The sequence below is a fragment of the Sapajus apella genome, unplaced genomic scaffold (genome assembly GCF_009761245.1).
Source record: "Sapajus apella isolate SASKATOON/1434 unplaced genomic scaffold, GSC_monkey_1.0 scaffold122, whole genome shotgun sequence".
In the NCBI taxonomy this organism is placed as follows: domain Eukaryota; kingdom Metazoa; phylum Chordata; class Mammalia; order Primates; family Cebidae; genus Sapajus; species Sapajus apella.
In genome coordinates, this window is record NW_022437062.1 from 793,950 (window position 1) to 806,396 (window position 12,447).

Sequence of the window (12,447 nt, forward strand, 5' to 3'; positions counted from 1 at the left end):
TGCTGTGGCTATTAAAATAAAACTGAAAATTCAGTTCAAGTGCAGTAGCCACTCAATTGCCATACATGGCTACTGACTACTGTATTGGACAGCACAGACACAGATCATTTCCATTATTATAAAAAGTTCATTTTGTTACACATATTTTATCACCAGTAAGCAGTGATTTAGATCAATTCCACATGTATCCCATATTGCTTCATTCCCATGCACATACACATCTGGAGAAAGCTGCAAACAGAGGGTTGGACCCACCACAAATTCCTGGTTTCCAACTGGGCCTCCAGCCACTGAGTGCACATTCATTCTCTTGCTTGTCTTTGGTAGATACTCCCATCATTCCCTTCCATGACTTCTCCGAAACACTTAAAACCCAACCTCTCCTCTCTTTCTTTTTTTCTGCTTTTTTTCTTGGGCGAAGCAATAGCTAAGAAACTAGATTACAATGCAAAAACAATAAACTGGGGAAGAGGGTCGCAGGGAAGAGGTAAGAGAGAGAGCTTTTGATGGTCAGGGTTGAACACTTAGCAGAAACACCTTGATGAAGTGCATGGACAGATCTCTAGAGAGATCACCCTCTCATTCTCAGCATGATTTTGACTTTTACTTTCACTGAGAACACGAGGCAATGAGAAATACAGTCCACAATTTATCTCTCTCTTTTTTTAAAATAGAGACGGGGTTTCAACATGTTGGCCACGCTGGTCTCGAACTCCTGACCTCAGGTGATCTGCCCGCCTCGGCCTCCCAAAGTGCTGGGATTACAGGCATGAGCCACCGCGCCCGACCCAGTCCACAATTTCTATTGTCTTACCTATAAAGTTACTTGGCATTGGCACTATTCTTTCTTTGTGGGTGACTTTGAGGAAGGATGGCTACCTCTGTCCTCCGTCCCATCGCTTACAGAGGTCTCCTCTGGGATCTTAGTCTATTAGTTAGTCCTTTTTCCCTGTATGTTCAATCAGCCCCTCTGTATGGGCTCCCTCTCCCAGCCTATAAATCTCTCCGATCCACACATTCCGCTCCCTCAACCCTGCACCACGCACCCCATCCTGTTCCTCACATTTACACCTCTGCACCAAATATTCACACTTCTGCACTTCCTGTCCCCACTTCTGCACTACTTACCCCCTCATACCATTGCAATGTCAGTAAAACTGCCACCTCCCTCACACTCTCTCTAAAGCTGATTTTTCCACCTTGTCTCTTTAATTTTCATTAGAGGCAAAGGCAACCGTTTGATCTCACAGGTGAGAAACCTGCGAGTCTTCTTGGCTTCTAGATCTGCATCTAATTGATCTTCAAGTACCACCTTTTCCTCACTATTTCCCCTGCCCTGTTTAGTTCATCTCCAACTTTCTCCTGTCCACAGGTAATACTCTGTTATTTTCTGGGCTATCTGCTTCCAATCCTACACATCCTCTTTCCTCAACCCCCTCACACACTAGTGACAAGATTACATATTACGATACAGGCATCTTACACTACACATATGTCCACATATTCTAAACACCAGAGAATAACAAATACATTGTAGTTCTGTTCAAATCTCTACTTCTAAAGTTATGTGTGCAACTAGGGACACATTGAGATTTATAAAGAAAAGGATAAAAGCAAAGGTTCAAAATTATATGCTAGACTTAGTTACATCAATTATGCAGAAACATCTCCACATCAGCTCTGGACTCCTCAGCAGATGGTGCGAATGATCACTTTAGTCTAGGCCATCATCTTTCCATCTTTCTGTTCTTTAGTTTACAAAGTGTAAATGTGTAAATGCTTGGATTTAAGGTGTAAATGCTTGGTTTTAAGGTGTTTACAATGTATAAATGCTTGATTTTAAGGTGTTTTAGAATGTGAATCACCCTATTATGACTGATAAGTACAAATACAATGACTGTTGAACGGCTCTAAGATAAGGAATAACTAGGATTGAAGGAATAGTAGAGATAATCTTAAAAGTGAAAGTAAGAAAACAACAAATGTGGTACATTCTGCATGGCACAGGTTGTAGCAGAAACAATTCTGAAGGATAAAAAGTAAATCACAGCGTTAGAAAAGAAGGAATAAAGAGACAAATGCAATGTTATCAACGTCTATTGTTTTTACCAAAGAGATGCATATATATTGGATGCTCATACTTTCTACTTGGGACTCATCAAGAACTGGGCTTGGAATAACCTTATGGATTTGAATTCATTCATAAGTAAAACTGCTTCTGTACTCCGGCAGAAACAGCTACCCCAATGCAAACAAATGGTGTTCAGAAGCTATGACTCTGGTCTCATCATCAATGATCTATTGTAGATTATAGATGTTCATGAGGTTTGCAATATTATTATAATATTAGAAATATCACCCATGTTATCAGTATTGCCAAGTAACTGTGGCGATACCCAACCTATATCAACCTATATGGATGAAGGGTGTTTCAAATAAAATTGCCAAATAATATTAATCTAGGTCTTTAAAAAAAAACAGAGAATTAAACATAACAGAATTTTAGAAGACTAAATTAGGCAGCCAAGAGCTTGACACCTGAAAAAAGAAAAAAGGATAATCTTTTTTTTAGAAAAAAAAAAAAAAAAAAAAAAAAAAAAAAAAAAAGCCAAGTGGCAAGAAGAGAGATGGCAATTTTTCAAGCGGGGAGGTAAGAATTGGGCTGCCATCCAAAAGAATGCTCCACCAATACGATCAATGTGTAGATGGCTGGGACAGGATGGAGAAAGAGGATCTCATCTGAGACACAGGGGCAGAGAGACAGTCTCACCTTACTGCCTAATTCACCAAGAAGCCACAGAAAATGCTAGCTCCAGGTCCTTTACTTTGAAACTCAGAGCCACTTTGTAGAGACAATGTTAGTAAGAATTCCTGATATTGTTTAATTTGAGGTAAACTAGTCTATGTCTCCATGGAACCAACTAGAGAAACACTGAATCACAGAGAACCATGTCTGAAGAGATGTATCAAGGATCCCCTCTCCACTACACCTTTATACTTTAATGGTTCCCCAGTTTTTTTTGTGGAGAGAATCCAGTGTCTTGTACCCTTAATGATCTCTTCTCCGTAAGGATGAGGAGCCAGCAGTTACCATACCTGGCTTTAGAATAGCGAAAACAAACTAGATAACTTAATCTTGTTGATGGCAGAAATAAATAGGTAATATATTCTAGATTCTGGGCTATGCTACAGTAACCTGCAAAGACAGCAAGTCTGAATATGTGAAAGTAATTTTTTACCATGAGCTCTTTTAGAGGGTTTTTGTTTTGCTGCTTCTACAAAGTTCAAACTGCCTACTTATCAGGAGCAACATCCCGGAAGGAAGGCAGGGATTTGCAGGACTATGTCTATCGTCACAAATATGTATATCTTCACAAATAGAGCCTCATACTGAAGTGTAAACATTAAAATGGCTAATTTTATGTTTTTTTATTTTTACCACTATATTCTCAAAAGTGAATCCTTCAAGGGGGGAAAAGAAGACTTGAAGGATAGAAAATAAAGTTCTTTAACAAAAGCAAAGATTGACCAGTGAAAAGCCTTTGAGTATCAGGCCCTTATGTTCTTTCTACTAGAATAGTGAACAGTTCTCTTTTCTCTCTTTCTCTTCTTTACAGCAGTGAAAATCTTTTGTTAAATAAAACCTCACTGTTTTTTTATATATCCCACATATCAAGAAAAGCAAAATTCCCCTGGTTAAAGAGGCTGTAGACCCTACAAACACCAGAAACGTAGTGTCCCACTTTCCCTCTGTCGTCTTCCCTCCCTCTTGCCCTCCCCGCAGCAGAGGTTTACCAGGAGCCCACCACGTGTCTTCCAGGCACTGTTTCAGGCTTTGAAGAAAGCACAGATGAGGGCTTTGCTCTCACAGACTTCACTTTCCAAAGCAAACAAATACATAACAATTTCAGCTAGTGCTAAGTGTTACGTAGAAAAATAAAATGGAGAGTTGGATAGCAAGTGACAAAGCAGGAAAGTAGGTAGGGAGGGCTCAGGAAGGGATACCAGAGAAGGTCACATTTGAGGGGAGAACTGAATGAGAAGGAGGAGCCCATCATGCGAAGTGCCAGAGCGAGAGTGGCCCAGGCAGAGGGATCAGCAGAGGCTCTGAGATGGGAAGGAGCTTTGTTGCCCAGGCTGGGCTCTTGGGTTCAAGTGATCCTCCAGCCTTGGCCTCCCAAACTGTTGGGATCACACACATGAGCCACCGTGCACAGCCATGCTATCTTTGATCTCAAAAACAAGCCTGGCCGGGCGAGGTGGCTCAAGCCTGTAATCCCAGCACTTTGGGAGGCCGAGGTGGGTGGATCACGAGGTCAAGAGATCGAGACCATCCTGGTCAACATGGTGAAACCCCGTCTCTACTAAAAATACAAAAAATTAGCTGGGCATGGTGGCGCATGCCTGTAATCCCAGCTACTCCTCAGGAGGCTGAGGCAGGAGAATTGCCTGAACCCAGGAGACGGAGGTTGCGGTGAGCCGAGATCGCGCCATTGCACTCCAGCCTGGGTAACATGAGTGAAACTCCGTCTCAAAAAAAAAAAAAAAACAAGCCTAACCTTGGATTCACTGTTTATAATTAGCCACAAAAATAGAAATGTTTAAACTTAAAACAATCGTTTTCCATATATCTGAAAAGATTTATTTATATCATTGATTTAATTCAATGGTTCTAATACAATAAAAATGTGTTAGATATTTCCTAGTGAAATCCTCTGACAGCTTCAAACTCTGTTCCTTATTGGAAGACCAGATTCAAAAATAATTTAAATTGGTAAGGAGTTAGAATCTTAAAAAGGAATGCTTACTAGAAACAGCATTTAAAAAAAATTTATTTACCCTAATAGTAGGTAAACATTAGTATCAAAATGATTTCTGAACTGTTTTTTTTTTAATAGTAGATAATTAGGGAAAGAACTAAAATGGTTCCTTCTAATCAACTATACAGAGGTTTGTATATGTCTTTAGTTTGGTGACTAAAATGTTTCTTTTCACAGAAGCAAAGTGGTGGTTTTCAGTTCTGCTTAGAGTCTCACAAGAGATAATTTAAACATATATTGAAGGCTGAAGTCCCCACACTATTTAATAACCCACCCTAATCATAAATGGTTTCTGCACTAAAATTCCCTCTGGTCTACAAAGGGCCACAGCAAATAGATAGTGAAGTCACAATTCTTCAGTGAAAAAGGATATGAAAGAACGAGTAGTATTTTTCAAGTGACCAGTGGTGATAAGGAACAACCCAGGAGCCCACCTCAGTAGTAGGGAGGGGACCCCTGGCAGCCAACCGGGGTTCCTGCTCTCATGTAACAGATGTCCCACATGTGCTCATTTTCAGGCACTCCCTACATATGTGGTGGGACCTAAGGCGTTGGAGACTGAAACACTGGATGATGATGATTCAAATAGACGAAAATTTTAAAATCACTTACTGAATTTAAGTTATTAAATATCAAATCAAATCGTACTAAGGCAAGTTTGTGATGTGTTATAGGCTGTAATAAAGGGGAACGAGGCCAGGTGTGGTGTGGCTCACCCCTGTAATCCCAGCACTTTGAGAGGCTGAGGCTGGTGGATCACAAGGTCAGGAGTTCGAGACCAGCCTTGCCAACGTAGTGAAATCCCGTCTCTACTAAAAATACAAAAATTAGCTGGGTGTGATGGCACATGCCTGTCGTCCCAGCTACTAGAGAGGCTGAGGCAGGAGAATCACTTGAACCCAGACGGCGGAGGGAGCACTGAGCTGAGACTGCACCACTGCACTCCAGCCTGGTGACAGGGCAAGACTACATCAAAAAAAACAGGGGGGGGGGGGGGGGGGGGGGGGGGGGGAATGAGCAACAAAACCAGATTCATTAAAGATACTTGGAAAGTGTTAATGAAATTTTGTTTTGTATTGCTAATTATATTAAGATAGTTAATATATTCCTAATATATTAAGATATACAAGGTTTGAAAAAAAGTTATTAAGACTATCACCTGAAATTTCCACCAAATTTCCCTACGTCTTTAATGTACTGAAATCCTTCTACATGTTTCATTCTCCCAGATCAGAAATCCCAGGGACTTACCTAGACCTTCCTGAGGAGTTTGCCCTATGTTTACCATTTCCAACAAAGTCAGGAGAGCTTCCATGTAGAATGGCAGCCATTTTGTGTCCTCCTGGGTCTTTCTTAGAGGTATGATCTTGGTTTGACAAACCAGCAATTTCCAAACGTTCCTAGAACAGAAAAGTAAAACCAACTTTAGATGTAAGTCATAAATGGAAGACAATCATGGTACATAATTATTAATTCAGTATAGAGTGCAAATTTTAAGCTGAATGCTTACAAGTGAAATAAAAGTGAACTCAACTTTTAATAGTTTAAAATAGGAGGATAATGAATGTTCCCAACACAAATAAATGATAAATGTATGCAACGATGGATATGCAAATTACCCTGATCTGATCAATATACATTATATGTATCAAAATGTCACTATGTACCCCATGAATATATACAACTATTATTTGTCAATTATAAAAATAAAATTAAAAAAAAAGGTTAATGCCTAAATATGTACTGGCTCAAGAATTGAAGTCCAGGTTATGGTTTCAAGAAAATATAAATTTTATAAATGAAAATGCTTAGAATCTTGCAATAGTGTAAAAAGTTAGGGAGAAGAGTAAGAGGAGATGAAGAGAAGAAGGGGAATTCAAAGAGAGGGAAGAGAGTGACTGACAGGAAGGCAGGTCAGATGCAAGACAGGAGCACTGGTGGAAAGAGGGGTCTCATCTTACATTTCTACGCAGCTTAGTTTCCCATAGGGCAGTACATTCGTCTGTGGAAGTAATTACACAAGACAGAAAGGCATCATCAGTCCCATTTTAAGGGACATGTAAAGTGAGTCACAGAGAATGTGACCTTGCCAAGGTCACAGAGCAAGGCAGTAGAAAAGCCAAAGCTTGAACCAGGAGAAGCTTCTTTGTACTTCAACGCCTCTTCCTGCTACCACAGGAAGAGGTACCTTAAGTTTAACGCTCTAATTATGTAAAAGAGTATGAGTACAATTTTCTCTGAATTTCTCCAAACATGTCTGACTGGCTTTTTGCTTGAACTAGACTCAGGAAAAATAAAGGAAAAAGCACTCCATCCTTTTTCACCACTGCCTTTTAAATCTGCTCTATTGAATTACTCTTTTTTATCACTGAATGAAATTTCAGGTAGATCCATATGGTTTTCATTCCCTTTTCAGTATCAACAAATTGTTTTATTTCCCAGGTATTAAGAATTCTAGACCGGGTGTGGTGGCTGACACCTGTAATCCCAACACTTTGGGATGGTGAGGTGGGTAGATCACTTGAGGCCAGAAGTTGAAGACCAGTCTGGCCAACGTGGCAAAACCCCATCTCTAATTAAAAAATATAAAAATTAGCCAGGCGTAGTGGCACATGCCAGTAATCCCAGCTACTCAGGAGGATGAAGCACAAGAACTGCTTGAACCTGGGAGGTGGAGGTGCACTGAGCTGAGATCATGCCACTGAACTCCAGCCTGGGCGACAGAACAAGACTCTGTTTCAAAAAAAAAGTAATTCTAGTCCAGGTTAATTATTAAAGCTGCAATTTCTTCCCTCCCTCATTTGATAAATTACAGTAATTACTTAAGCCTCAATCATCTACACACAACATACATTTTGCCACCTATCTGGGGAGTCTAAAATACTCAATGAATATTTATTTTTAGTGCTTCATTTTAAGTTTTATTACTGATACTAACACAGATGTCACCAATGGAAATAAACACACTTTATGTTTTGCAAAATGTAAATTATTTTATTATAGTAGAGTTGATAGAGTACCTGCTTAGCCATTTCTTTTCTTTTTTTCTCTTCTTTTATCTCTTCTTTCCTTCTCTGAATCTCATGTAGTATTTCACGTTGCTGAAATAAATCAAAAGATCATCAAATGCCAATCTCTGAAAACCATACAAAATATAAATTATGAAACTATAGAAAAATCTTTCTAATTTCAATAATACAAACCCTCTTTTTTGAAGAGATCTGAAAATACAGAATCTCAGTACAAACTGCAGTTCTATCAATTTTTTCAGAGGTCTTATGCACTAGGCATTCCCATTAAAACAGGTTTTGAGTGTGGGGAGGGGCATTTACTCCCCATTCTTCATGGTTCCATATGCAGGGGATTTCTACTACAGCAACACTGCTGGGTTCTCACTCTTCCCACATTTGTCTTAGCCCCTCCTGTTTGATATCTGCGTATCTGCAGAGAACAAGCACTTGTGCCTGCTCTCTGCCATGGGGTGTCCCGCTGGGCTGAGCCAACCCTCAATGCCCGGACCTGTGGTGGCAATGGCCCAAGCACCATACCTATCTGCCATTCTTCAATCACCTGCATTTTCCAATCACCTTTCCCAATGTTAAAAGTGGTATTTTGATCTCTGTTTTGTGTTATTCCTCTAAAATTCCAGATTATAAATATCAAAACTATTAAGAGATTCACCAAAAACCATAACAGCAATAATACAAAATGGAAAAACATACCCCAAACTTATAGGTAGCTATAGCAGTATGTCAAAACAAGATTGTTGGCTAAAGAGTCACTATCTTTTAATAAAAATAAGCCTTCCTAACAACAGGACAATAATAAGAGACTACAAACTCTTTGGATCTATTACTAATGAGCTAGTATGAAAAAAACCCTACAAACTCCTGGTCAGGTGCAGTGGCTCACGCCTGTAATCCCAACACTTTGGGAGGCCACGGTGGGCAGATCACCTGAGGTTAGGAATTTGAGATCAGCCTGGCCAACATGGCAAAACGCTGTCCTTACTAAAAATACAAAAATTAGCTGGGCATGGCGATGGGCGCCTGTAATCCCAGCTACTCGGGAGACTGAGGCAGAAGAATCGCTTGAACCCAAAAGATGGAGATTGTAGTTGTAGTGACCCAACATTGTACCACTGCACTCCAGTCTGGGTGACAGAATAAGACTCCATCTCAAAAATAAAAAAATAAAAATAAAAATAATAAAAAAAGAACTACAAACTCCCAACAATAACTAAGCTACCCAACTTAAATAGAATATAAGCAACAAAATGAATAGCACCTACAAAAAGACAGTGTTAATGTAAGCATAGGATAAACAAAATGAAGCAAAAACAAAATAAAGTCAGAAAAGAGACAGGCACAAGAACCTAAGAAAAGAAGGAAAAAACAAAATGCTAAAAGTAACTTTAAGAAACAGTAGTATCTGCAGGAAGAAAATTAGAAAGGCTCACCAAAAGATAAAAACAGATATACAAATGGTGCTGGGCATGGTGGCTGATGCCTGTAATCTTAACACTTTGAAAGGTTGAAGCTGGAGGACTAGTTGAGCCCAAGAGTTCAAGACCAACCTGGGCAATACAGGGAGATCTTGTCTCTACAAAAAATTTTTTTTAATTAACCAGGTGCAGTGGTGTATGCCTATACTCAGGTGTCAGAGGCAAGAGGATCCCTTGAGCTGCAGTGAGCCGAGATTGCACCACTGCAACTCTAGCCTGGGTGACAGAGCAAGACACTGCCTCAAAAAATAAAACAAGAAACAGAAAACAAAAACAAAGAGTCCTGGATGGAAAAAGAAACAGTCCTGGATGAGAAGTCTAACTACTATCAAGATATCAATTCTTCCTAAATAAATCTATAAGTTTTTTAAAAAAATCAATAAAAAATCCCAGGAGATTGGTTTTTGTTTTGACTCTGGGAAAGCAATTCTATAGATCTTCTTTAAGAATAAATGGGTGAGAATGGCTGAGAAACAAAAACGACAAAAGATGGAAGGGATGGGGAAGGGTAGGCATGACTTGTCAGATATGAAAACATTATCAAGATATAATAATTTGAAGAGTACGGTAGAGATTCAAGAAAAAACAGATGAGTTGAACAGATCATTGACAAATAGAACCTAGTATAGGTAAGCAGTTAAGATGCACTTTAGAAATGCATTCACAGCCGTTGCTGCAACATCTCTAGCTCCAGCAGGAGAAGGGGGTAAATAAGGAGGTCTCTAGATCATGGCTCGTATAATACAAAGGAGACAAATCCACAAATCCATGGGTGGCAAAGCACCCAGGAAGCCACTGGCAAGACTGCGCCTTCTACTGGAGGAGTGAAGAAATCAAATCGTTGCAGGTCTGGTACTATGGCACTCCATGAAGTTAGATGTTATCACAAGTCCACTGAACTGATTCGCAAACTCCCCTTTCAGCATCTGGTGTGAGAAATTGCTCAGGATTTAAAAAGAGATCTGTGCTTCCAAAGCACAGTTATTGGTGTTTGCAGGAGACAACTGAGGCCTAACTGGTTAGCCTTTTTGAAAACACCAGCCTGGGTGCTATCTACCCATGCCAAACATGTAACAACTGTGCTGAAAGATGTCCAGCTAGCATGACACATACGTGGAGAGTGTGCTTAAGAATCTACTATGGGCCGGGCGCGGTGGCTCAAGCCTGTAATCCCAGCACTTTGGGAGGCCGAGGTGGGTGGACCACGAGGTCAAGGGATCGAGACCATCCTGGTCAACATGGTGAAACCCTGTCTCTACTAAAAATACAAAAAATTAGCTGGGCATGGTGGTGTGTGCCTGTAATCCCAGCTACTCAGGAGGCTGAGGCAGGAGAATTGCCTGAACCCAGGAGGCGGAGGTTGCGGTGAGCCGAGATCGCGCCATTGCACTCCACCCTGGGTAACATGAGTGAAACTCCGTCTCAAAAAAAAAAAAAAAAAAGAATCCACTATGGGGCTGGGCGTGGTGGCTCACGCCTGTAATCCAAGCACTTTGGAGGCCAAGGCGGGTGGATCACCTGAGGTCGGGAGTTCAAGACCAGCCTGACCAACATGGTGAAACCCCGTCTTAAAAAAAAAAAAAAAAAACAATCCACTATGGGTGGCTCAAGACTGTAATCCCAGCACTTTGGGAGTCTGAGGTGGGTGGATCATGAGGCCAGGAGTTTGAGACCAGCCTGGCCAACATGGTAAACCCCATCTCTACTAAAAATATCCAAAAATTAGCCGGGTGTGGCGGCGCATGCCTGTAACCCCAGCTATTCCGGAGGCTGAGGCGGGAGAATCGCTTGAACCTAGGAGGCAGAGATTGCAGTGAGCTGAGGTTGCACCATTGCACTCCAGCCTGCGCAACAAGAGCGAAACTATGTCTCAAAAAAAAAAAAAAAAAAAAAAAAGATAATCCACTATGATGGGAAACTTCATTCTCAAACAAAACAAAAAAACTCTTCTTATTCCTGACAGTTCTGAATGTTACATATTTTTTTTCCCCATGGAGTCAAAGGGTACCTACATGTATAACTGTGAGAGGAAAAAGAGGGGACAGAAATCATGCATTGGCTATTTCTCTATTTTCATTCATGTGTGAATTTTTAATGTAAATGAGGGGATATAAAGCGTTAATGCAAGTCAAAATGTTTCAGTGAACGAGTTTCAGCAGTTCAACTTTATAATAATTATAGATAAACCTGTTAAAATTTTCTGGATAATGCCACTATTTAAATTTTTTTAAAAACAAGTAAATGACTTCTTTTTCTTTCTTTTGCTTTCACCTCAGACAAGTAATGTGCTGATGTCCTAACAAGGTTCAAGGGTGGCATATCTCAACATGTGGAAACATCCAAAAAATAACCATTTAGATGCATATATTATTTTTGATTTAAATATGAAAGATAACTATTTGCACTTAAACAAACCTGTATTTTAATAAATCTTTAATCTGTTTGCATAGGATATAAACAGGAGTTTATAAAATACAAATGGTAACCATTTAGATGCATATATTGTCTTTGATTTAAATACAAATGGTAACCATTTGTATTTTTTCTTTAACCTGTTTGTATAAGGATATAAATTTCTGTCTTATTTTTAAAATCCCTTAAGTCAAAGGTAATATATGCATCTAAATGTTTGAATAAAAAAGCTTATTCTCTGGCTTTTATTACTCATTTGTGCGTGAGATATTTGTCTCGCATAGGGAAGAAGAAAATAACCTCTAAAACACATTGAATTCCTGTACACTTTCACAAGCTCCAACAGACCACAGGTGGTTTGGTTAAACAGCTTCTTTTCTCTTCTCTTTCACGTTTTTAAGACCTGGACTGAGGGCTCTAAGGGGCAGTATCGATATGTGTCAGGAGGAAAACACTCTCACCTCCTGCTCTTCTTTTCGCTTAGCCTCCAACAGCCTCTGCTGCTCCTCCTGAGCCCGCCTTTCCAGCATTTCTTCATGAAAAGACTTGGGAGGCGGCTTGTTATGCTCGCTGAGAAATGACTGCACGTGGTAAGCCAGTTCAAAGATCATCACCTAAACACATAAACAAAAATCAACTACAAGTGATCAAATAATGGGAAGGCCCAAACAGGAGGGGCTACAGAACAAGAAAGCAAACCGGAACACAGAG

The 12,447-nt window shown here is 40.0% G+C and overlaps 1 protein-coding gene across 6 annotated transcripts in view; it reads right to left on the bottom strand.

The window, feature by feature from the left end:
- Positions 1–12,447, bottom strand: part of EIF2AK4 (eukaryotic translation initiation factor 2 alpha kinase 4) — a 113,245-nt gene that overhangs the window by 82,087 nt on the left and 18,711 nt on the right. For all 6 annotated transcript variants that reach the window (XR_004263738.1, XM_032261186.1, XM_032261189.1 and 3 more), the window contains 3 exons: positions 12,198–12,350; positions 7,841–7,921; positions 6,072–6,220 (listed from right to left, as the gene is read on the bottom strand). Coding sequence is in view for 5 of the 6 variants with exons in the window: in XM_032261186.1 (XP_032117077.1) it covers positions 6,072–6,220; positions 7,841–7,921; positions 12,198–12,350 (383 nt within the window). In the remaining variant the exon portion in view is untranslated. The remainder of the gene's footprint in view (positions 1–6,071; positions 6,221–7,840; positions 7,922–12,197; positions 12,351–12,447) is intronic.